Below are 27,829 nucleotides of genomic sequence, written 5' to 3' on the forward strand. Positions count from 1 at the left end.
AACCAGATTATATTTACTCGAGGCGAAAGTTAAAAGTTATGAGTTATGACGTTTTAAGCAAAAGTTAACTGAAGAATAAAATGAATAAAACAGTAAGGAAATGCAAAAATTATGAAGAAATTTTAAATACTTAGTGATAAAATAAATAACCCTCATTCGGAGGCCAAGACTCACTTTGGGTCCCTGTGCCACTCTAGTAAGTATCTAAAGGGCATTTTGGATCAAATAATATTGCAATATTTAACCAAATTTTAACTTAGTACTCCATAACGTAGTACCTCATTAGCATTTGTAATTATGTTCCGTCAACATTTATATTTTTATTGTTAAAAAGGTATAGGAAAATAAAGTGTTTTTCTTATTGTTAAAAATAAAACTATTTTTGAATGTTGCACACGTTGGCACTTCGAATGGGTTGTTATCAGAGCGCTGTCAGGTGTGGAAATTAGTCAATCCACGGGCTCCCAGCTTCATGCCTTCATATGACAGTAACTGCAACGAAGATAGCGTTTCATACAATCGATACAAGAGTATTTTGATACATGGTCATATTTTCTGTTGTGTATGAAACGAATGTACTTTTGATTAGAAAAAGTTGTTTATTTAAACCAATCTCTGCCTATAGATATTATTATAACGTCTTGTATACAATGCTAATAGCTAAGCACATTAAATATTCTTAAAAAAAACTATAGCATTTTAAGAGATCCTAACAAATAAAAAGAGTTTTAAAAAGAGGATGACTTTAAAAATGGTTGTAACGAAACAATTTCTAAATCATATTTTATTTCGTTAAATTTAAAACAAGAATGTCTTGTAGAAATGAAAATTTGTATTCCAGGACTAAGAACAGTAAATTCAGTTTTACATTATAAACTAGGTAATGCATTTGCCATACAGCAAGACATAACTCAGCGAGCGTGCTCGCGATCTCATGTTATATTTAGGGCCGATTTTTCAATGCTTGGATAAAACTTATCCGTCCAATAAAGTAATATAATATTAAAATGTCACGTAAACTGTCAAATATACGGGCAATAAGAATACGTTTTTAAAATGGTAGTTTTATACATTATTCGACGAATAAGTTTTAACCAATGATTGAAAAATCAGCCCTTAAAGCGAGACGTTATACGTTATACTTATATTTGCAAGAGATAGTATAAACTGTAGGGTATTATCTAATGTTATATTCAAGAAATGCGGCACCAACCATCCCGCTCGGCTTCCGACGTTACGGCGGGGGCACACGATGCGTTGCGGCGGCGGTGCGGCGCCGGAGCGGTGTCGCTGCGTCGTCTAACATAGAAATATCTGTGGCATGTCACACGATGCGCTCCGGCGCCGCACCGGACTTGCAACCACCGAGACGAGGCGGGGAGGGGTGAATGCGATGCGACGCCGGAGCGGCACCGCTCAGTTGTTTTGCGTCACAAGGAAGGAGACACGCTCGCTTTTCATTAACAGACTGTCCAACGCTGCTACGGCGCCGCTGCGACAAAACAACGTTACGGCGCCGCACCGCTCGTGTGCCCACTGACACGGTGAAATCTTTGCGGTGCGGCGCCGCAACGCATCGTGTGCCCCCGCCGTTATGCGTCGGAATGCAACGAGTTTGTTATGTAGGAACTAGGAACTAGGAGACAAGGATATACTTGATGGTTTTAGGAGTCTTAGCACGGTTTAGTATGGTATTTAGTTCGCAATTACGCCTTTGTAGACTATACACCTTGTGGACTGTGCAGTGTACATGTCAAATTTCATCTACATAGGTAGGTTGTGGAGGTATGAGGCATGGTCGTTGATAGAAAATTTGACACAGTATCATTTGAAATGTATATTTTACTATAGTCTGTAGTCTGTATGCATGAAACATGCATCGGGATCACGTTCTCGAAATCAATTTTGTACAATTTTACCTATTCAATCTTTGTGAAGTAAATACTTCAACTATTTATCTGAGCGTGAGAGTGGTGATGACATCTTTCGTAGATTATATTTTTTATTTTCGTCACACGGTTCCAAAATATAGGTTAATTGATCCGACAGTAGGTATGACATAACGATTAGGACCGAAAGCACAGAATATATAATAGTACTACGTACCGAAAGCTTTTACACGAGTTAATAATGCTAAGATTAAAATAATATACGTTCATGTATATAGCTTAATACATGTATCCATGCATGCAAGGATTTTTCACGGAAATCCGTGACAGAAATGTGTTAATAATAAACAATAATTATCTATAATAATGCACACTTGTAGAGTTGTAGCGCCATCGTTACATCACGGCTATTTAAATAAACGCATATTTTAACATAAGTTATTGTTAATGGCGAACCAAGGATACAGTAATTAATATTTAATGCGCGACCCAGCTGCATTGTCTTCAAGATGGAGGCTCCATTAAAATTATTTGCGATGTTTCTGTATAGCTAGATTTTTATTTAAAGAAGGTATGTAATAGGTTTTAAATTTTAATTGAAACGTGGTTCAGGGGTCAAGCAAAAAGTTTTTATAGAATAGACGAGCGCGTAAACAAATTCAACTATGTAGGTAGTATTTTTCATTTATTTATTTCTCTAACTGGAAGGGAAAATATTTTCTCTTTTTTATATAAAACTAGGTTTCCGCCCGCGGCTTTGCCCGCGCATGTCAAAGAAAAACCCGCATAGTTCCCGTTCCCGTGGGATTTCCGGGATAGCGTCATTTTCCCGGGATAAAAAGTAGCCTATGTCCTTTCTCGGGTATCAAAATATCTCCATACCAAATTTCATGAAAATTGGTTTAGTAGTTTAGACGTGATTGAGTAACAGACAGACAGACAGAGTTACTTTCGCATTTATAATATTAGTATGGATTGTAAGTAGCTAATGTCTTATAAATAAAAACAATTATACGACAAGATAATTAATTTTCAGTTCACTAATAAATAATTCATGACCGTACTTTCGCAATTTGCACATTTATTATACTGTTATATTTTTAGTGGTTTAATTTTATCTAAATTGAAATATGATGCGGAGAGAAGAAGTAGTAATTAGATTTAAAACGATCCATCAGTGTCTTATATATGTAGCGTATATGATTTTAGAGATTTATTTGGTTCTAGGAGAAAGTACTAAGGTATCTACTTTACAATTGTTTTGTAAGCAAAACAGTTATTATTAACAGTAAAATTGATTATTCGATACAAAAGATTTCAAAGGAATATAGTTGAATGAATTTAAAATACTACATTTTATACTTACGATGTTTTTAAAATAATAATTTTACCATTTTAAACATGCAAAAACGTTATTTTTTATCAACACTTAAATAAATATTTTCTTCAAATTTTTTTTTATAAAATCAAAGCCTTATTCGATTAATCGATGCATCTGTTTAATTGTAATGAGATTCACAGTAAAGTGATCAGCGGGGCTGCGATCACTAATAATGATTCAGCCATTGTTTTATATTAAGTACAGACAAGCACTTACATGGTGCAGTGACATTGTGCGTGCAAGTGCCGTGAGTTTATTGTATTGAAATACCTATGCCCCGCGGTTTTACCTGCATTGTTCTGATGCTATTGGCACAGATTAGATACTAGCTATTGGTCTTGATATACCTATAGCGATACATGGGCTATCTTACATTGTAAGGTGATAAAAAATATATGTACCAATAGACGATTCAAAAGTGCTTCTAGAAGAAGTCTAATTGAATAAATACATATTTGAGTTTGTTTTTGAGTTTAAGAATTTTTCAAATCAGACCCGTAGTCCCTGTTATAAGCACGTTGAAACAAACGGTACGGTAGACATTCTAAAACAGAGGTCTTCGGTTAGGTCCCAATTGTGAAATAAGCTCCCGTGTCTCCTTTTAGAGTATGATACGTGCATAGGCCATTTTACCATGTATGGTACAAAAGACTCATCACCTACTTCCGCGTAAAGCAAATCGAGAAGGCTACGTTTGGGATATTCAAATTCGTTTGTTTAATCAAATATTTTACTTACCTTAGGGTTAAGGTCCGAGAAAATCCATACTAACACTATAAATGTGAAAGTCTGTCTATATTTTACGTTTCCACGACTAAATCGTACTGATTAAGATTAAGGTTAAATATTTTAAAAGTTTAAAAAGGTATCCCACATGCCTAAATAGTAATAGGGGATGGAAATATTTGCCCGTATTTTGTTGCGGAAAAACCGCAGGGCACAGTTAGTAAAGTATAAATGCCCGCAAATGAGTAATCACAGTCTGTCCAACCAAGGCCCCTAAACGTTGAGCACGCGACGCATTCTTGCGGCTTTGCCCTTTCTGCATTCTCCGCAAGGCTATAATCTAATTTTAGATCGCATTCCGTTTTCTTTAATCTGCGTTTAGCTTTTATTCCATTTTCATTAAACTGCGTTTGAAGTTTAATCCGTTTTCATTGATCAGCGTTTGCCGTTTAGCCACACATTAGTGCTAGGCTATATCTATTAACCTGCGTTAAGTGTTTTCATAGACCTACGTTTGACGATTAGCTACAGTTTAGCTTAACTAGCGAGCGATATTTTTTTTAATCTACGTTTAAAGTTTATTCTATTTTAATTAAACTACGTTTGTCGTTTAGTATAACGCTTAACCGACGTACGGTAATTGCTACTTCCACGTAGGAAACGTTATTCGATATGCAGAGAGGATATCGTGTGTTATTTAATTGAAAGTAATAAATAATGATGGTTTAATGCGCAGTTGTGTTATGTCAAGCAGACGGGGATAAAATTGAGCTTATTATCCTAGGCATAGATTGTTGAAAAGGATAATGTGATTGACGAATTGACGTCACTGGGTATGTAACAGATTTTTAGTAGTTATCCTTTAGTTACCAGTATAAATGTTAGGATTTTTTTTTGTTTTCTACTGAAAATAACTTCAACTTACAGCCAATATCTGTATTCCATTTATATCAATTTTGCAAGGAACGTTGCAATTTTATCAGAAAATTCCTTGCATTTCCCGACGTCGGCGTTTAACTATTCTAGATTTTTTTTCGTAGATAGTTGGCATAAGTCTAGACGGATCTGGCTGTTATCCTTACCCCTCGTTTTCACCAAGGTATAATACATGTATTTTACAAATTTGACGCAATGTTTTCGTTTCTCATAGGCATGTGTAAAACATGTTGTAAGTATACAAAATTTGATACATGTAGGATAACTTATATGAAACTTGTTGGTTGAAAACTTCTAGTTGCCTACATGTTTATGATCTCTTGTTTTTGTTGGTATCTAGCAATACTTGTAGAATTCGAGACAAATTCAGTCGTACCTACTTTTATAATTTCTATTAATAAAAAAAACTTTTATGAGATGTATGTTGAAAACTTTATCCAACAAACATGGATAAAGTTTAAAACTTGTTTGTTACTAGTATTATACAGAAATTGCAATAAAATAAACAATACTTATCTAAACCACGACTGTATTTTGTAGGTGAGAACGCTATCAATGGATCAGACAAGTTCCACACATGTCACAGACTTCAAGTGTAAACGCAAATGTGTTTTATACTTGTAAGTTGTATAAATACTTGTTGGCTACAAAGTGTGAACGAAAGAATGTTTGAGACAGTCTCAATACATGTATAAAACAAATAATTATGTTTTGAAAAGTATTCTACAAGTTTTGTATCAAACTAGTATTTAACTTGTTTCTTGGTGAAAACGAGGGGTTACAATTTGTAGTTATGCAACTAGGAATACATAAAATTTAACAGAACATTTACTAGGATCTTCTCATTTTACATTTTATTTAGGTACAGTTAAGTTGCGGTCATTCAAAAATGTAGGTACGTTTAGTGTATTTGACGTTAGATACAAAAATATATTACAAAACAAAAATATATTTTATTATGTGAAGAATTTACGTTCGATAATGATATTTAATTGATAATGAACGTTTATAAACGATTACCTTACTCTTTATCGTGATTATAATCGTGATTCATGTGTAATTAAAGAAAATGCATGTTGCATTTTTTTACAATGATGACGTCGCGTCGTCGTCACTTTTTTGTGAACGAGAGTGAATTATTTATAGGCAGGTTTTGATTTGATTATTCGAGAAACGATACTTGATTAAAAAAAAAACTACTAACTCGATTTTGTTATTCATTTGGCTATTCATATTATTCTTTCCGCCCACGAATTTTAAATATGTAATCTTATTTAAAGTAAGCACTAAGCATGTCATATTTAAATAAACATTTTTGTGTAATTTTAAATTTAACAAAATTAACCATTGATAATTAAAATTTCTATGACAAAAAGAATTTGCAACACTTTGTTAAAACAGTCAATATCATAATGAAAACCGAATATGCGTTCCTTTAACTAGTCTCTCAAAAGCTCTATAGAACAGTCAGTAATCATAATCATCAACGGAGGCTAAACAAGTTGGCCCAAATATCAATATGACCTTTACAATTATAATTTATATCACATAGCGTGATTGATTGGAATGCCATTGCGGCATGGTGACTGATTCTGCCGATCAACTGTTTAATTTCGTATATTGTTATGCAATATGTAATATTGTGTATGAGAGTTGTGGTGTAAGGCGCTTCTTTAATTTATGAGTTAGGTTTCTTTATGAGAATGATACGAATGATATAAATTCAAAAATATGTCCAGTGTTTTGAAAAATAGTGTGTTTGGAAAATGGTGGGAAGCCTTGCTTGTATATGGATGAAATAGATGATCAAAGTAGTGAATAATAAATGTTACTTGTACACTTGGTAGAAGAGGATAAAATAAAATTCCCTAACAGTAAATGTAGGTAGATACCAGTGTATCAACAGATACTTTAAAACTAACGTTTTGAAAAATTTCTTATATATAAGTATTGAAAATTGGTTTAAAACAGTCAGACAGTCAGTGAAATTAGAAGTGAAAACCCCAAGAGGATAATTATACAAATTGCTACAAAAAACGAATATTATATTAAAGCTAATCGTTCCACTCTTGCCTATATCTCAAATTAACACATTCTAAAACGGTCAGACACGTGTAAGTATTTTAAAAAACATATAGAGTTAAGATTTAGTGCGCGATAAATATAATTTGTTGATATTTAGCACAGATTAATAGTTACTACGTAATCTTTGGAGCGATTCGGGATAATCTGATAGCGGATAATCCTCTTATCTCAATCTTGGAGAATGAGTTCATTCCGGCCTCAGTAACAAGGACAGTTCTAGGTTTTAAAGACTTTAAACGGATTTTAAACGCGATTTATACACAATCAAACACAAGAGAATACTAGATTTTATATTATTTAGGATATTATACTTTATATGTATTAAAGTGAAGTCCCATGTCCCCAAGTGGGGTAAGGGGCAGATGCATTATTTATAAAAGGTTTGCCCTTTTAAAAAATCTTATTAATTGAAAAACATGTTAACAACATACATTATTCATACTACTTAGAGATTCTGTACACCCAGAAAATGGTTTTCATACGAAAGAGGGCCAAAATTATATGCTTTAATTATATAGGTACCATAACATACGCCTAAAAGCAAGACCTATTTCACTAAGTAAGACATGACTAAGTGATATTCAAGTTCAGACCTCCAGAGAACCTTGAAGTGTGGCCAGTACCAAACAATTAGGAACTTTGTGTAAACTTAAGTGTCTTGCATTAAGCACTCAAGTTAACAATTCAAGTTAAGGCTTAACGATGTAAGTTAAACGGCAACAACGCGTTAGTATATGTGTAGAGCACATACAGCCAGAGTAAAGTTTTAAGCATGTATAAAGAACCTTTTGTTTATTTTCGACATATTACCTTTTTTTGTTCCACATTTTTATTACACTTCCAAGTTTATAAATAACGGGCTACAATTTTAATTAAAACTAGCGGTCCGCCCCGGCTTCGCCCGTGGTACGTAATATTTACGTTTTCTCTACATAAGAACCATCCTCGTACTTCAAGGAATATAATAAAAAAAGAATTATCGAAATCGGTTCAGCCGTTCTCGAGTTATGCGCTTACCAACACATTTTGCGATTCATTTTTAGGGTTCCGTAGCCAAAATGGCAAAAACGGAACCCTTATAGTTTCGTCATGTCCGTCTGTCCGTCTGTCCGTCTGTCCGTCTGTCACAGCCGATTTACTCGGAAACTATAAGTACTACAGTGATGAAATTTGATGGGAATATGTGTTGTATGAACCGCTACAAAAATATGACACTAAATAGTAAAAAAAAGAATTGGGGGTGGGGCCCCCCATACATGTAACTGAGGGATGAAATTTTTTTTTTCGATGTACATACCCGTGTGGGGTATCAATGGAAAGGTCTTTTAAAATGATATAAAGTTTTCTAAAAAACATTTTTCTTAAAGTGAACGGTTTTTGAGATATCAGCTCTCAAAGTCGTAAAAAGTATGTCCCCCCCCCTCTATTTTTATAACTACGGGGTATAAAATTCTAAAAAAAATAGAGGTGATGCATGCTAATTAACTCTTTCAACGATTTTTGGTTTGATCAAAGTATCTCTTATAGTTTTTGAGATAGGTTGATTTAACTGTAATTTATTATATTTGCTGCTACGGAACCCTTTGTGCGCGAGCCCGACTCGCACTTGGCCGGTTATTATATATAAGAGAAGAAGAAGATAAGAAGAAGAAGAAGATTCACTCTTATGTCTAATATATACGTACATATGGGTAATTGCGTTTAATATTAATAAGTATATATATTTATTTTATATATTATATATATATATATATATATATATATATATATATATATTTATTTATATATATATTTATACATATATATATATATTTGAGTTCCATTTAAGCTGGTAGGTATAATATTTCATAAACATTTCGCAAAATATGTTATTATTATTGAACTAACTTTGACCACATTCAAAAACCCATAGACTTTTCGGCGACTAACAAATACAAATAAGGCTTACACGCTTCCCAAACCAGGTGTGAAGTACCTAAGTCCATCTAGCTTATGTCTAGACGTCCATTCAGTGTTCACAGATCGTGTTCATGATACTACGTGTTATAGTACAAACATGGTCCTTTAGTTAACGTGGAGATTAATCTCCATGGACTTTGTTAAGGATTGTGTTTGTGTGAATAATGAAGAGGGACGAAGGTTATTGTAATTTTATTTTACTTTGATGTGTTTGAAATGCTGTATGAAAAATGAAAATGGTAACATTTTTAAGCGTCGTTCAATGGTTATTAACGAAAAACTAAACTTTTATTTTTGTCGAACAAACGAGCATTATGATTCGTGTACTTTTGTTGTTTGTTGTAGTAATTAGTGCCTAGTACCTACACCGAATGGCTTATTTTGTGTTACCTCAATAATTATCTGTAATGAAAAGAATTGCTGTGATCATTTTTAAAGTCATGTAGGTGCATACTTACACGTTACGTATTATTTATTACTTTTTACTATCTACTTTCAGAAAAGTAAGTAATAAATAAACACACGCGCCTGTGTGCTCTGATTACCTTATTTTTAAGCCAGTTACTAAAACTCGGTCAGGCTCTGTCAAATTTTATATCAGTTGTTGCGGTGTTACATCGACCTAATTAAGAGATTAATTAATAATCCTCTTTATTGGATGAATGGGATCAAGTTTGGTTTACACTTGGCCGAAATAATACCACTGAATGATAGATATAGGTAGGTACCTATAGTTGTTTAGTAGTTTGTGTTTTTTACACGCTTTATATTAGCTTCACCTGTATGTTTGTAACCGACTTCTTTGGGCGCGATTTTGACCCACTTTAAACGGCCAGATTTCGTTCAAACTTTGTAGATTTATTGAGGACCGATGACAATACACTAATTTGATAAAATAAATAATAGTTTTATTATTTTAAGTTTCTAGTAGTATGATGGTTTGCGAATTGAAATTCTAAAGACTTCTAAGCCATGTTCTAAAGAGTAGTTAATAGGTTATAGTAAAATTTTACTGATACCTAGTATTTTAATTAAAAGCTTCTGGTAGTTCAATTCAAACAAAAGTCGTGAAATAAACATAATATTAAATTAGATTTTAAATGCATTGTAACGGATTATAAAGGCGATTTCACAAACAGTCAAACACACGAAAATTGCGTTCTTTAACAATTAAGTTTTTCTTCGAGTTTTGTATTGTAAAAGATTTTATTGTTTTTACAATTAATTTCTTCTTGTAGGCTATTTGAAGATATAATATGACAAAATATATAATATTTGTTATAGATGATATTTTCGATGAACACCTGTTATGTTAACGAATGATGTAACGGCTATATTTAAATTGATAACACTGCGTCATTTTCTTATCAGAGCAAACTTGACATTGTAAAGCTGTTTCAAACAAAATTATTAGGCCTTTGTATGAAGGTAATAGGCATGACGAAAGATTTTCAAAACCTCTTCCATAATGTGTGTATACGTTTATTAAACAAGAAAAACCCTATATTTCGCTAATATACTTAAATTTAACGAAGATAAAAGCCATTTTTCAAAAAATATTTATTAACTGTGCTAAAACAGCTCACAGGTGTCATGGCGTAGGCGTGACGTCACTCTTACGTAAATACGTAATTATCTGTATGCATAGCGAAGTAAAATTAAACAAATATTTAATTATAAAGTGTTATAGAATCTAATTTCAAAGTTTATAAGTGGTGTGCAGTATTGCAATGTGAATCTACATAAAAATAATACCCAAAATAGTGTTAGTAATTGTTTAAAGTGAGAAAATAATATGAAATGATTGTATAAATTTGACGCAGAGAAACCCGAACCACATATTCGTGAATTCGCAATTATATTTCTGTTCTGAGTCGATAAAGCTCATAAAGCATACGTGAAAAAATAGAAAATAAATAAAAATACGTATTCTCAGCATATTCATAACAACAAAATACACCTGCCGCGAAGTTGTTGTGAGTTGTTTACGTAGACGTGACGTCACGCGTGTTTCAGTCAAAATGGCGGACTGCAGAATTTCAATGTTTTATTTTATTGATAATATCATTAATCTTAATGTTTTTAATATTTCTAAGTCACTATTTTTAATGTATATATTATACATTTTCCCTTAAAAACACTAATTCGAACATTTATGGATACTGTCGTCATGCCTATTGTTTGAACAGTAAATAATAAATATATTAAAGAGTAGGTACGTAGTTACGAGGCATGGATATAATGAAATAATAGAAATAAAACTAGTTCTCTCTATATTATATTTATTCAAGAATTGTATTCTTATGAATGTAAATACTAATAAAATTAGGATATAACGTGTGTGCTTTAAGTATATTTTTTGGAAAAAACCTTCGGCAATTACTTACATGATTCGTCGTTTCAGCCGTGGGACGTCCACTGCTGGACAAAGGCCTCCCTCAGGGTTTTCCACCACGACCGGTCACCGGCGGCCTGCATCCAGCGGCTCCCTGCCACTCGGACCAGGTCGTCTGTCCATCTTGTGGGTGGTCGTCCCACGCTTCGTCGCCCAGTACGTGGTCTCCATTCGAGAACCTTTCTGCCCCAACGGCCATCGGTTCTGCGGGCTATGTGCCCAGCCCATTGCCACTTCAGCGTGCTAATCCGGCGAGCTATGTCGGTGACACCGGTTCTCCTACGGATCTCCTCATTTCTGATTCGATCTCGTAGGGAAACTCCGAGCATAGCCCTTTCCATAGCACGTTGAGCGACGCTGAGCTTGTGCACAAGGCCCAGGGTTAGAGACCACGTTTCTGTACCGTATGTCATCACTGGCAACACACACTGCTCGAAGACTTTTGTCTTCAGGCACTGAGGGATTTTGGATGAAAAGATGTTATGTAACTTCCCGAACGCTGCCCATCCGAGTCGGATTCGACGATTGACCTCTTTCCCGAAGTTGGACCTGCCTAATTGGACCGTTTGTCCGAGGTAGACATATTCGTCAACAACTTCGAGAGTAGAGTTTCCAACAGAGACTGGAGTGGGCACAACATGGACATTCGACATGATTTTCGTCTTGTCCATGTTCATGCTAAGGCCCACTTGTTGTGAAACTCTGAAGAGGTCATCGAGCATTGCATTAAGGTCTTCCATGGATTCTGCCATGACTACGATATCATCGGCAAAACGAAGATGAGAGATGTACTCGCCGTTAATATTGATGCCAAGTCCTTTCCATTCCAACAGTTTGAAAGCATCTTCCAAAGCAGCGGTAAAAAGTTTGGGCGAGATCACGTCGCCTTGTCTAACACCGCGCTGCAATGGGATTGCCTTTGTGCACTGATCTTGTACTCGGACTGACATTGTGGCGTGTTCGTACAAGCTTCTCAATACTTCGATGTACCGATAGTCAATACGGCACCGCTGGAGAGACCTTAATACGGCCCAGGTCTCGATCGAATCGAAGGCTTTTTCATAGTCCACGAACGCTAAGCATAGTGGCAAATTATACTCCTCGGTTTTCTGTATAATTTGCCGCAGCGTGTGGATGTGGTCTATGGTGCTAAAGCCTTTACGGAAACCGGCTTGTTCGGGAGGCTGGAAGTCATCTAACCTGCGTTCGAGACGATTCGTGATAACCCTTGAAAACAGCTTATAAACATGACTCAAGAGTGATATCGGTCTGTAGTTCTTCAATAGGGTCTTATCTCCCTTTTTGAAGAACAGAACAACCACACTCCTGCTCCATGCTTCAGGCGTTGTGCCCTCGAGCAAGGCGGAACTGAATAGCCTCTGGAGCATTCTGAGGATTGGTTTTCCACCCGCTCTCAGTAGCTCAGAGGTAATTCCGTCCTCACCCGGCGCCTTGTTGTTCTTAAGCTGTTTCAGAGCTATCCTAATCTCGTACAGGCTGATGTCCGGGATATCTTCGGTGAAATGTCGGGTTAGTCGGGCTCTTGGGTCTTTCGCCGGACTATATATTTTATACTTACATGATTATATTTTATTTAAAAAAAAAACATCTCAAATTACAAGACTGTTCGCTTCAAGTTGCAAATACATATTCAGATATACTATTAAAATGTAATTTTGGACGGGAGATACCTACGTGAAATTATCTCTGCATTCCAACGATAATGCATATTTAATTTTACTCCATACAACTGTTAATTTTGTGCAACAAAAAAATATCAGTCTGGAAAAACTATTAGTTATATTAGTGGTAATTTCCTTAAATCTTAAATGGAATTGTAATTATGTAATGTTTCATGAAATAGAAAAAACAGATTTCAGTTTGTACCTTGTCAGTAAATTTGGTGATAAATTTAGTATGAATGGAAAAAAATTGTTTTCTATTTAGGGAAAAAAATAACAAAAGAGAGCTTTCTCATTTGTCAGGTGTGGGGTTCGAACCCACGCTCCCTCTCGGGAACCAGAGCTTAAATCTGGCGCCTTAGACCACTCGGCCAACCTGACTTGAAGTTCAGTTGCGAAATTGCCAGACAGTTAGCACTTAGACCTAACTTAAGTTAAACTCGTGGATCATATGGATTTGAATGCATCTTTGTTTAAATATTATACAAGATACTATATACTGTATATAGCGTGAGTTAATTTCGAATTTTCGGTACAAGTATAGTTTCATTACCCTTAGGTGCTGTATTTGGTTACCCCTTTTAAATAATAAATTTTAAATTATGTACTTCACTTAGGTAATAAAGTTATCAAGACACTTATCGATACGCGCCTTAATGTGTAATGAATTTCCACGGATGTTATATATATATAAATGAATTTTAATGATAAAATGCAAAAAATGTTTGAGCACGTGACCGGAGGCTCATTGATAAATTGTATGCACATATCTATTATCTTATCTATTGTATTTAAATTATATTATGATCAATTTTATGAGTAACTTCATATGTGTGAAAATATAGTCCCCTTTGAGAAGTTTTTTTTCCTAAAACTCTGCATAAACTACTTCTACTACTCATAATAGTTTATGGAATTTAGGTAAATACTTGATGCTACGACAAATACATGATGTATGAAGAAAATAAACACTAGTTGCATTATTATTTATATTATAATTTTATAATATAATTAATCAGCAAATAAACGTTTCTAGATATGAATCAGTGTGGAAAGGTTGCAACTCTTACATATAATTTGTTTATGATGTTGATCGTATCACCACAGTGTTTAAATAACTTTAATGTCAACTCTATAAATTCCTTTCGTGAAGTACATTTTATTTGAGTTTATTGAAGTATATTGAATTCTCGAAATCGTATACGCAAATGTCAAGTTACTTTGTAAGGTTTTTTTTTTATTAAGTAAGCTTGAGGTTGTGATGGAAGGCCCAATAAACATTAAACATGCCAAAACAATGTCATGGGAATAACTTTATTTACTTATCGTTTCCTACACGTACATACTTACCTATTTAATTCATTGAATATTATTTAAGCTAGTGTGACTCAATTGATTGAAAATTTAGTTTTAATTTTCGTTTCTTTTTTAGTTAGACTCACCCAATAATTAGACGTTGTGACTGCAATTATTATAGACTGAGACACTCCAATTCCATTAGGTATAGTAAATACCATGAATAATAAAAATAAAGTTCAAATACGACAGTTAATCAAATATTTAGAGTGCATTACGCAATCGAGCGGCATCACTGTTTGCTGATAGCAAGTCAGTGTTTGCTAAAACAGAGATCTTGTTTTCCGCATACCGATGTGTGAGTATGGCGGCGCTTGCGCTTAAAAATGTTTGCATTTTTCCCTATACTATACAATACTATGCTATACAACCTAGCTTTACCTGGGTACTTACGCTATAAAGTATGTAATACTTGGATAGGTATATATTATAACGCGCCTATCTCAGGAATCGAATATAAAAAACTTCTTCGAGGGTTGGTGTTGCATAACCTATTTATCGAGGTAAGCTATTAAGGTGATGAATTAATTTTTCTAACATTTACGGCCCTTTTCAAACCTTCGTAATTTTTATATTATTAAAGTTGTCGTGATGAAAATTCTTGACAAGAAAGTTCAATAGTAACACAATACGTCTACCGTTTTAGAAACATGATTCCATGATATTTTCTCGATAGAAAAAAAATACAAAGTTATCATTGTTATTTTTTTTTAATCTCTGGCATCTTCAAAATAACAAACGTAAAGTTACGACTTTTTGGATATTAACTATAAAATATACAACCTATACGTCTACCGTGTTAGAATTTTGAAATATGCGATGGTTTTGAAATAAACAAGAAATACTTGAAATTAGCGCGCGACCAGCCAATATAGCGAGAGCCGCCCTGTACCTTCCTACCCCGATCGCTGCACGAGTCATTCCCGCTACGGCCGTCACACGGGGAACTTGTGTCGCTCGCGCAATCGTAAAAAAGGGTGACAACACGATAAGACAAAATGAGACAAATGGGGACAATGAAGAAAATAAGAAGAAGAAACATAAAGGTTGGAGGAAAAAGAATGCTTACAATTGGAACAAATTAATGAAGTAAGTTGGTTTTATTTTAAATTTGATGATAATTGTATTATAGACGATGTTTGATATGTACCCCTGTTTTAAGTACATAACGAATGTGTAAGATTTTTTCATTTATAGCATAAATAATCTGTTCAGAAATCCGGAATCCAGAAGGAAAATAAACCCACTGATTGTTCACAATGTGAATCCACTCCTTCGTAAGTACCTTTATTCAGTCAAAAATGTATGTTATCAAAGCTCTACTGGTTTTATCGCATGATTCCATTTTTAGCAAAAAGCAACAAAGTGCAAAGAAATAAAAAATCATGGTGAACTTAGTGGAAGTATGGCGGACATAATATGGAACAGGAGCTCATTGGAGTAGTATTATATTAAAAAAAAAATACGAAATAATTTCAAGAATTACATTTCTACTACACCTGTGCGGGAAATTGCTTAGTAATAAAACTGGTTTATATTCATATTTACATAGTAATGTGAGTTTTCATTTCGAAAAATTTTGTGTAAGTATATTAAATTGAGTTCCTGGGTGATCTGGAAACACAATTGGGCCCGGAAGATGGCGCTGCAGTCACTCCTCCTAATGACATGAACCGATTTGGATGAATATTTGTGTGCACATTTCATTTTTGTGGGATGATTGGTTGATTCGCTTTCACATTAGCTAATATTATGTATTTTTGTTGTTAGAAAGTAAACTTAATTTAATGTTTATAATACATTATTATAGGTATAAATAAGCCAGTGTTCGTCTCACATTGCTGTACCTGCCTACCTACCCTACGGCCTACCAGGGCCTAACTTTGTTTTGGCTATTTTATTTTGATTATTTGTAATGAATAATTACAATTATAATAGAGTGCAAAAAATAAATACATGCGTCAATATATTTTGTGTTTTTTTTAAACAATTTTTTTATTTAAAAAAATATCATTCCGACCGCGGCTTTGCCCGCGTGGAATTAGATTATATCGTGAATCCTGTCTTATCCCACAGAAGTGTTCAGTTCGGATAAAAAGTATCCTATGTGTAAATCCAGGCAATTAGCTATATTTTATCAAAATTGGTAATGTAGTCTTGACGTGATTAAGTAACAACTAACAAAAAAATATACAAATTAACATCCAAAGCTTCGCATCAGTTTTACTGTATTAGTGATATCTTCCACTCTTGACTTTGACTGAGAAGAATTAGGGTTTATAACTTCTTTCAGAAATATTACCTTTCATTTCTGGGCCTGACGTAATATCTACGTCAGCATCAAATTCTATCTAAATCCATTCAGTAGTCCGCGTTATTGAGTACCATTTCATTTTTTCAGAGTAACAATATTTTTTGTTATTTTAAAGATTATTTATAACCTGTATTATTTTGTAATAAAGTAAACATTACGAAATAATAATAATTATTAATAATGTCTAAGTAGTTGTTAAAAAGAAGATTATTTGTTTATAAGCAAGAAAATAAAACCAATAAATCAACAATTAAATATATGTATAAGAATATTATAACTGTATGACGACTCCATACATGTTTGTCCCGAGTCGGCCAGCGGCAGCGCGGCGAGTTTGCAAGAATGACTTCGCGCACACCCGCGTTCGCGATAGCGAGCTATTAGACTCCGCCCGCCAAGCAGTAGATTTTTTTTTGTGTATCGTCTTAAACTGTAAACTGTATGGAGTACCTAGTAGTAACCTGTACACATTTTGTTGGGTTACGATCTGCTTCTGAAATTAATGTTACGCCTAGAGGTATAGGGCCAAAAGATCGTGATCTGTTATGTGTATTCAATTTAAATAAATAAATAAATTATCATCACTCTAACACCAATAGTAGTTGAGCAATACTTCGCATTATGAGTCGTGCAATATTTATTTCGTTTTATAGTAAGAGATAGCTGTGTAGGAAATATTTCTATAAATATACATAGTCCAAAAATTATTTTTTAACACCATGCAGTAGATATTTCTGGTTTCAGGCTGGTTGTGGCTTCTATTTTTCAAGTTATATCTCTTTACTCGTACTCAAAGAAATGTAAATTCCACATACGCAAGTGAAAAGTAGTTCTTGAGTGATAAAACTGACGAAGATAAGATATTTGTCACGATTCGAGGCACGAACTGATAAGCGCATTCACATATCGATAACGTCTGTGCTTCGTATTACAATTGGTATAGATAATAATATAATATTTATATTGAGTATTTATTACCGTAATAAAATAAGGATTAAAGCTAATACGTAATGTAGATTGTTGCTTTCATTGACTATAAATAAATGACTCATTGAACTTAGGGCCGATTTTTCAATGCTTGGATAAAACTTATCCGTCCAATAAAGTATTACACGATAATATTAAAATGTCACGTAAACTGTCAAATACGGGCAATTAGAATACGTTTTTAAAATGATAGTTTTATACATTATTCGACGAATAAGTTTTATCCAAGTATTGAAAAATCGGCCCTAAATAAAATAATTTTAACACATCGAGCGGATGGAAACAAAAAAATTGTCAAATTGTTTTCAAGTTTTCATAACGGTGCCTTTACATCAAACGAACATAGAGCTAGAGCTATAGCTAGAGCACGAACATTCTTCATTCTTCATTTTTTGACGACGCGGTTGGCGCAGTGGTAAAGTAACTGCCTACTGAGCCGACGGTCCCGGGTTCGCTCCCCGGTCAGGGCAAATATTTGTGTGATGAACTCAATTATTTGTTCTTGGGTCTGGGTGTTATTATCTATATATATATAGATAATAACACCCAGATTATTATATATTCATATATGTATTTATTAAATATAATACTATATTTATCGTCGCCTAGTACCCACAACACAAGCCTTAATTGAGCTTACTGTGGGACTAGGTCGATTTGTGTAATAATGTCCTATAATATTTATTTATTTATTTATTCTTTCGTGATATTTTATTGTAAACGAAAACTTGTATTCCGTGCTTTGCAGCACATTAACACCCCCACTAGGGTTAGAATGAGCATTCGCTCGTTTGATGTATATGCACAGTAAGACACGGTATTTGTTTTGTTTCAAATTAACTAGATTTCCGGCCGCAGTTTTGCTCGCATGGCGTCCACATTTTGATGGACAAGCCAATTACAATACTAATTTTCATCCTTCATTTCAATACCTTTACATTTTGATTGAGCAACCAAAAGTATTGTTATCTATATCATATTTTTAGTATGTATAAGTAGGTCTTACGTTTATCTGTTTATTTATAATTGGTCTACACTTTTTAGTGGAAAACAGAATTTCCAGCATACACAAGGATACAGATATCAAATTAATTCGCTCGTAATCTTTTTCTTTATAAAAGATTACATCAATTAAATTTTTCTGAATGATGTCATGATGTATTATTATTTTTTTTAATTATGTCGTTGGTACACAGAGCAACTCCTAATAGATTTGCCTTGATTAATCTAAATTACGTAATTCTAAAGAGATATATATATGCAAATAGTAGTTTATTTATAGACATTCAAACAGTAGTTTATTACTACAATAAATATCATAATCAATGAAGAAATGCGACACCACATACGCAACTATCATTATACCGTGGCTGTTTACACGTCAAACACATGAATGTGATGCAGGTAATTATTATCAACAAGGTCGGATGCAGGAGATGTGACACCGGTCGCGGTGTTTAGCAGTGGTGTTACGTGACAGTTACGTAAGATTGTCTGGTTAATGTGACACTATTTGTATTGGTTATGATCAAGTAAAATAGTATAGGCAGTAGTAAGCTTGACTTTTGAATACTGCACTGGATTAGCTAAGAAAAGGGAATATTGATATTTACCTTCGATATTACATGACAGTTAGGAAACGTCTGTCATTCGTAATATTTTTATTGGTTTTGTTCCACTAATCCATACTAATATTATAAATGCGAAAGTAACTCTGTCTGTCTGTCTGTTACTCAATCACGCCTTAACTACTGAACCAATTTGCATGAAATTTGGTATAGAGATATTTTGATACCCGAGAAAGGACGTAGGCTACTTTTTACCCCGGGACATAGGATAGGTTTTATCCCGTAAATCCCACGGGAACGGGAACTATGCGGGTTTTTCTTTGACTGCGCGGGCGAAGCCGCGGGTGGAAAGCTAGTATTCTATAAGGATAATGATGAATCGAAATTGCTTCTCTCTGATTATCATCTAATAGTGTATAAAGATTGTGAGGGTATATTGTGTATCTCTATTACTATTAATAATATGTTATCATCAATGATAACGTATCATAACTATTTGGATTCATGATAAATTTTTCCTCTACAATGTGTTGAATACTTTCCATATCCAATAAGTGTTTTTTCCATTAAAATTCTCTGATTTACAGATTTTTACAGACATACCACTAAATTATTCATTTATGTTTTATAAAATGCACCGTATATAAATATTTGGGTGATATCATCGGACTACGCAACTAGTAAAAAACAATCAAAACGCCAAGAAAACGATATTTTCAACGCGTGATTTACATAACTAATCATAAAATTAGCACATATTATGATAATATGTCATATATGTTCCAACAAAGGTTACTCTGATGGTCCATGATGTCGCATACATTATAACATTTAACGTGCAATATGTGTGGAGATGATGAACAAACATACGGTGTGTCATACGCACTCGTCAATTGGATTTACTTGTTTTAATGTTGTGTGTTGATGCATTGAATGCGTGCTAAAAGGTTTCAAAATGTTAGGTGTATAGCGAATGATACGACTTTTTCGTTAAGAGAGCTGGAATTTTGAGATGACAGTACAAACTTTATTAAGTTAATTAATGAAAATTCAATGCTGAAAGCTTTTCCTTTCAATGTCTATTTTGAATAGAAGTGCAATTTTATGTTCAGAAAGTTTTCACTACAATCAGTAGCATTACCTACTATTTGGATTTATTAATTAGGACTTTTACGTCACTCTTTTTTGAAAAACATGAATTATTTTGTTTTATTCGTCTAAATTCTATAAGCAATCTAAAATTAATTATTTGTCCACAGTCAATGATCCAACTAAAGGAGCGGAAAGAAATGGACGAAGCGTTCAAGAAAGCGCAGAAGCCGTGGGCCAAACTCCTGCAGAAGGTCGAGAGGGCGCGGCTGGAGTACCACACGGCGTGCAAGCAGGAGCGCACCGCGCAAAACCAGGAGAGGAACGCGAGTGGGGACAGCTCCCTCAGTCCGGACCAGGTTGGTTGAATCACGCTTGCAAGTTTGTCCTGTGCTATGTCATGAGCTCATGTAAAAAAATAAATTTTTGAAGGTCTATAACGCGTACCAGATAAGTTGATAAACTCAGAATGCTGACGTGGGTGACAATTAATATAGTTATTGGTAAAAGAGCCTATATCAAAACCTTTACGGTTACATTTAGAACATTACAATTTACATAGGAAATTCGGATAGAACTTCCACTAGTTTGCGAGTCGCAAACTCTAGCGAACTCGTGAACTTTACGAGTCTCGTCGTGAAAGTTTCAGCTTGATTCAATATGGAATGAATAATGGGTTAGTAGATTGAGCATACTGGAAATGTTAGGTCGTTATCATAGCCCAAAGAAACTAAAGGACAAAATATGATTGAAGAAATTAACTGTTTCTTTGCTTAATACCTAAAGTAAACAAAGTAGAAGCGCTGTTTCGATTAAATTTTCATAACTTCGAAAGAACAACACAAGAGACATATGTTATCAAACCTCATTCAAAGAACATTAAAACTTTGCGCCCATTTTCTTATAATACTTAATAGTTATTGGCGCGGACGGTTCTCTTTTCTGCTTGCATTTTTAATGAAAGTTCTACGGCACTTGACGTATCTGGGTCGACTGCGTGTTTGTCACTAATTCTTGTGATTCATAGAGTATTAATAATTACTAGTGGTCCGCCCCGGCTTCGCCCGTGGTACATATATTTCGCAATAAAATGTAGCCTATGTCCTTTCTCGGGTATCAAAATATCTCCATGCCAAATTTCATGCAAATTGGTTCAGTAGTTTAGGCGTGATTGAGTAACAGACAGACAGACAGAGTTACTTTCGCATTTATAATATTAGTATGGATATTCTGAATTAGTTGTTTTTTTTTTTTTTTGTATAAATGTTACTAATCACTGTCAGTAAAGGAAGAGAGTTTTGTAATTATTTTTTCTTAGCCACGGGCAGAAACATGAGTAAAGTCAAGTCTCTTTTAATGCTCAAGTTAGAGAGAGGTTTCTGCTATTTTCATATTCTTTATCGACTAACCTGAAGAAAACAAATGAGTTGTAAGTAAAATAATCTAAAAAATATTTAAAAATGTTGTTCTATTACGATCGCTTAAACAACTCAAAACCAATTATGAAGTTTCCTTAAAACTTCCAGCAGGGATTATACTGTACATAACAGCTTTTGCTTTAGTTTAATTCACTTTTTCAAATCCATTATCGAATAAGTCGGTTGTTTCTCAATTGCTTTAGTGAAAAAAGGATAGTCCGTAGAAGCAGTGTATAATTACATTGAAAAATATTAGGTAATTAAAAAAGAAAAAAAAAACATCAAGAAAACTTAAAAATATTATTCTGTATTAAAGTTAGGTATTAAAACTTACTGTGTAAACTAAATCGCTATTATTCAAATTCAATTCAGCTATCAGTCAGTGTGCGTCTAAAACTAAACAAGGATTGGTGAACGGAAAGTCGCGATGTACCAGGATAACATGACCAGCAAGAAAATCGACCCGTGGATTTCTTAATTGATTTTGATAAAAAGGTGTATAATATAAAAAAACCGATACTAAAAGCAACTTCACTCACTGCCTTCTCTAGGATTAAATTAGCCTAGTAATAGCGTTGATAGTCTAGCTCTCGATATACCAGGGTGGCATCAGGCATGGCCGGTAGGATATCGACCCGTGAAGTTCTTAATTGATATGCATAAATGACTAGCTGACCCGACAGACGTTGTCCGTCTTCGCGCGAACGGAACGCGTTAAGATTAATCAACTGTTAAGATTTCTGCATTTTATTAATATTTGGTCCAAATTTCTTAAATTTTTCTTTCTAAGATCCTTCTCCTGACCATAAATAACATAATATAATTAGAATTATCGTAATGCATCCAGCTGTTCACGCGTGATGCCGTGACCAGGGGATACAGGGACTCATTTTTATCCATAGAATATGCATTATGCAATATATAATAAACTCAAGTATCTGAAATAAAAGTATCTAAAACTATAGGATTAAACTTAGCCTAGGATCAGCGTTGAAAGTCTAGCACACGATGTACCAGGTCGGCATGGCCGGCAGGATATCGACCCGCGGAGTTCTTTGACCACTTGCCCCATTTCGCGCCACTTGAACGTGTCTCGGTGTTTCAAACGCGACCTTTGTTATACTTTCTTGCTTATAGATATTTGTGACATTGTAAAAAAAATTTTTTTGATAGAAATTTGTAATCATTGAATTTTATTTTACCAATAAGGTAAAATCGATTTCTACTAGTGAATCATAAAATCTGGTTCCTAGTATAAATTTATTTCACAACTAGTGGTCCGCCCCGGCTTCGCCCGTGGTACATATTTCGCAATAAAAGGTAGCCTATGTCCTTTCTCGGGTTTCAAAATATCTCCATACCAAATTTCATGCAAATTGGTTCAGTAGTTTAGGCGTGATTGAGTAACAGACAGACAGACAGACAGAGTTACTTTCGCATTTATAATATTAGTATTCACAAAGCCACATTATTTGTATTAGGCCATAATTTCGATCTTAACAACTGACTAGAAGAAAAAAGTACTGCATGGGTTGCGTAAATCTCCGGAAAGGTAATTGATCAGTGAAACACATAACACGTTCAATACAAAATTAAATACTTAATAAAGGGCAGGTCTTCCATTTTTAATCAGAAATGTACGCATTTCGTAATATTTAGACTTGAAAATGTTTTTAGAATCTAACAATATCTCTGTATTTATAACTTCGTACGAGAATAATCCCAATTACGTCACACTGTTATAATTTTAAATTAACAACTCGAGTTTGTGCTGGAGGGATTTCATTAAAGTTGCCGTTTGTTGGAGTTTTGTTTATAATGAAGTGAGCTTTTATTAAAATAAGTTCTAGTTCACTCTACGAGCTTACCTGAGTTGAAATATTTTGGTATGAAAACTGAACAGTGTCAAACAAGTGGAATATTTGGTGAATAGTAACACGAATATGTGACAAAATTAATTTGCATTGCAGTACATGTTACTTTATTAAATGTTAATTACTACCCTTTAAAATCAGGCTAAATCCCAGCTAGTACAGTAAGATTCAAACTTAATGGCATGGCGGCTCGGAACATCGTACTTTCCAATGCGCAATACGCAATTTTGGGTATCAGCGGGATTGTCAACTTGAGTGTACCTGCGCGCACTCGCAGCTAACTTCCGAACCGCCATTAAGTTTGAATCGAACTGTAATATAATTTACAAAAGAGAGCGTTTGCGATGATGAACGGATGGATTTATTTATTCAGACAAAAATTGGTCCATAGAAACATTATAATCTGGCTTAGTTCACAGCGTATTTTCATCCATTTTCCACACGAGTGAAGTCTGCTATCTCCCAAACACCATCACCTCCATCACCCTTAAAGCCAATTAAGGTCCCATTTAATTACTACATTTGATTATAGCATTACCAGCGATCCCCTGTCAAGTACAAAGCCGTCTATAGCGATTCAATTTGCGTCTATTTGCGTGGAAAATATCTAATTAGATAAGTCACAACAAAACGAATAGGCGGGGATCCAATTAACGGTTTAATTCTCTTTTAAACGCCTTAGGACGTCATGGATACGAGTGTCCCCCACACTCTGTTGTTTGTGATTGGGTATTTTTTGCAATGGGCACGATTCGTGGATATTGTCAACCGCATTTTAATTATAAAATTTGAAAAAGTTATTTATGGAATACAGATAAAGATAAAGGCCAAGAAATGGGATGTACAAACGCATTTAAAACATAGTAGCTTGAGTATTACACCTAATTATCTCGGTAGTAGGTTTGCCGATGTTATTCAAGCTTAGGTACAATACTAGGTCTAAGCAATAATTGAGTTTCCAATAGAGTTCAATCATTTGCAAGCTATGATGCCTCAATCAAACACACGTATACAGATACTCGTTTTAAACTGATAATATTATAGTTTTAAATTAAAATCCCCAATTTTCAAAAACCCATGACACCCTATTGACAATGCCAGGCGTTGAAACGTATCTAATGATGTGTCTTGTTCGTTAAGTAAATGAAATAGTTACAAACAAATCACGTAAAAGTGCTAGTGTAGTGTCACAAGATGTTTACCCATTCGTTCTGTTTAATTGATTATATAATTATGTGCGGTAGGGTGACCATGTTTTCCTTTTTTTCGTACCTACGTGACTTTTTAATTAGTTTAAACTTTTAAACCATAGTAATGTTATTTTGAATATGTAAACTCACGTATTTCTTGATTGCTTAAATATCAATTAGCAAATAAACGCAAATGCGATATTTATCCTCAAAATATTTATTTTTCCATAACCATAAATCTGTGAACACACTGTATAATTACGTAAATTATACAATGTGTTGCAAAAATGATATTTATGTTTATTATTTTATGTATAAAATATGTAGAATGATATCACATAAATCAAAGCTTGAAATTCGTACGGTTGCAAATTAATTTTGACCTTTGCGATTATATCGATGAGCGATTATACATCTCGATGTTACATTGTGTTGTTGCATAACTCGTGTGCACTAGGTCTAAGATTAGGGTCCGCGCACACTGAACAAGAAAAAATAGTTATTTTATTCGATACCTAGTACAGGAAATTGTAACTATTATAATGTTATAATGACGGGTTTAAAAGTTGTTGTTGTATTTTATATAATGTTGGAACCCTATAACAAAAAATCATGGTGATTAACATTGTTTTTCTAGTGTCTATAATTCTATATCTTCATGTGTATTCATCTACTGTCAAGCTTAGCTATTTGCTACAAGCTTTGTTTATTTACAAATATTACGTATTATTTATTATTTAGTTTAGTACAAGAGAACGTTATATACGCGAATTTACCCCTGTACAATGTACATATGTATTCAATAGCGAGTTATTGACATTCTACGAGAGCTTTTGAACTTTGATGTACCAAATAGCCGGCGGCTAATCGTTTGAGCTCTGTCAGCTTTGTGTAAAGCAATATCAATGTTATTGCGAGTGATCGATCATTGATCGGTTTGAAAGCTTTTGAGTTGCAAAAACCTGTGTAGTATTGGTCGTTTATCGCGTTTAAATATTGACTTGGTAACTTATTTGAAGTTTCGTAAATCGTACGTATTGAATAGCAATGTGTAAAAATATTGGAGTATGTGAATTGGCTGATATAATTGTTTAAAGTTAAAGATATAATTGTTTAATAAATGTTTTATTTATTTATTTATTATTATTTATTAAAGTTGAAACATTAATTTTAGGATTGATCGTCATAGATATCACTCCTTATTTTTTAAAACAAAAACGTATTTATTTTCACTAAAATGAAATAATAATATACAACTTAAAGGGTGTTTATAAATTTGTGTTATTTTTTCTGGTTAAATCTAGTCATTATTACCTTCGTATTACAATTATGTACATGGTCGAACACATTATTACTAATTGGCGACTGAAATAACATCACATAACCAGCTACCAGCGATACCGTTAATATGTAACAAATATCGTGTTACATGCTCTCTTGGTGAATGATTGAAACATGTTTCAATTTATATATACTGTAATAAATATTACTTTATCAATCTGAATTGGTACAATTTTCCCAAATGTAGATACGTGATAAATTTAGTATTTCTGTTAATAATAAAAAATATATTAATGAAGTGTGTGCGTGTATGTTTCCTTGTGTTTGTATTTTTACTACGGTTGATCAATTTGTCTGTATCGCATTGGGCATGTAAAGACATTTAATTTTTTTAATAAATAAACTTGATATATCATGATCCTCGGATACTATGTTCGTAATATGTAGACACACAAACAAACACACATATCGACACTTTATACCTGTTTGTATTCTGTCACGGCCGACTGTCGCGTGTGCATTCACCGTGACAATATCAGGATACAGGTTACATAGCTTAGATGACAAGATGAGATAGTATTGATGTATCTAATAATTCTCTTTGAATAACACATGTGGATTATCTAATTGCGTATAAGTTTGCACGTGTAAGTGCTAAACACAATTATGTGTTTTGATCATTAACTAAAAACATAATTGATTGGTTAGACTATGTTTTAAGAAATGAATTTTATGTCTCTTAGTGTTTTATGAGCGTTTTTTCAATTAACGCTGAATCTATTTATTACTAGCGGACCGCCCCGGCTTCGCCCGTGGTACATATTTACGTTTTCTCTACATAAAAACCATCCTCGTACTTCAAGAAATATAATAAAAAAAGAATTATCGAAATCGGTTCAGCCGTGCTCGAGTTATGCGCTTACCAACACATTTTGCGATTCATTTTTATATATAAGAATATATGCTTTACATTATTCTCATATTAAATAAGTACAGTGTATCGATAATTAATTAATATCTAATCACTTAAGTAGAGCAAAAAGCCTGTTTGATAAGGGTGCGCGTAATTAATTACGACGCGTAACCGGCACGAGTCTGCATCATTCTTCATTACCATTGACAGATCGCGTCAAATACAAATATACGATTGATTGTGTAAAAACTCGGGATTAAGTACTATTTTGTGTTATTGTTATCGATGGTTGAATATATCCTGATCTATCCTGACAGCGTGCAGCGGTGTGTTGACTGTAGAAGGCATTAAAACACCTCAAATCTCGAAATCCGTTAACAAAAAAAAATAATGAAAATAATATGATTTTACTAAATGAATAATTGAATAGTCTATTTGATGAAAAACTTTAGTCTATTTTTACGAACAATTTAATAGCAAACCTATACACAAGAACAACGTGCCCTAAAAATAATCACCCTGTATATACAGTACACACTTAGCAGTCGACAAAGAGCGTCTGGCGTTTCTTTTCATAATCACGTTCTGTGCTCGAAATTGCGCCTTGAGTTTCCGCAAGGATGACATTTCGCATCACCCTGTATGTCCGAGATGTGAGAATGTATTCGTACAAGTATGTATGTGTATTTTGTGTTTGTTATTTTCTTTGTGTTATGCTTTTTCTAAAAGTTTACTTCTAAAATAATTTGAATAAATGAAATTTTAAATACATATATCAATGAAACA

General features: G+C 33.8%; 1 protein-coding gene and 1 non-coding gene across 6 annotated transcripts in view; one reads left to right on the forward strand and one right to left on the reverse strand.

The window, feature by feature from the left end:
* Window positions 1–27,829, forward strand: part of Synd (protein kinase C and casein kinase substrate in neurons protein Synd) — a 107,107-nt gene that overhangs the window by 63,023 nt on the left and 16,255 nt on the right. For all 5 annotated transcript variants that reach the window (XM_090116797.1, XM_090116800.1, XM_090116801.1 and 2 more), the window contains exon 5: window positions 20,538–20,726. In XM_090116797.1, the coding sequence (XP_089972923.1) occupies window positions 20,538–20,726 (189 nt within the window). The remainder of the gene's footprint in view (window positions 1–20,537; window positions 20,727–27,829) is intronic.
* Window positions 13,351–13,434, reverse strand: TRNAL-UAA (transfer RNA leucine (anticodon UAA)). The gene has a single exon. It is a non-coding gene; the product is annotated as a tRNA-Leu (tRNA).

The sequence above is a fragment of the Colias eurytheme genome, chromosome 26 (assembly GCF_061535395.1).
Source record: "Colias eurytheme isolate Ceu_HAF_F1 chromosome 26, ilColEury1 Martin Lab GWU primary, whole genome shotgun sequence".
In the NCBI taxonomy this organism is placed as follows: domain Eukaryota; kingdom Metazoa; phylum Arthropoda; class Insecta; order Lepidoptera; family Pieridae; genus Colias; species Colias eurytheme.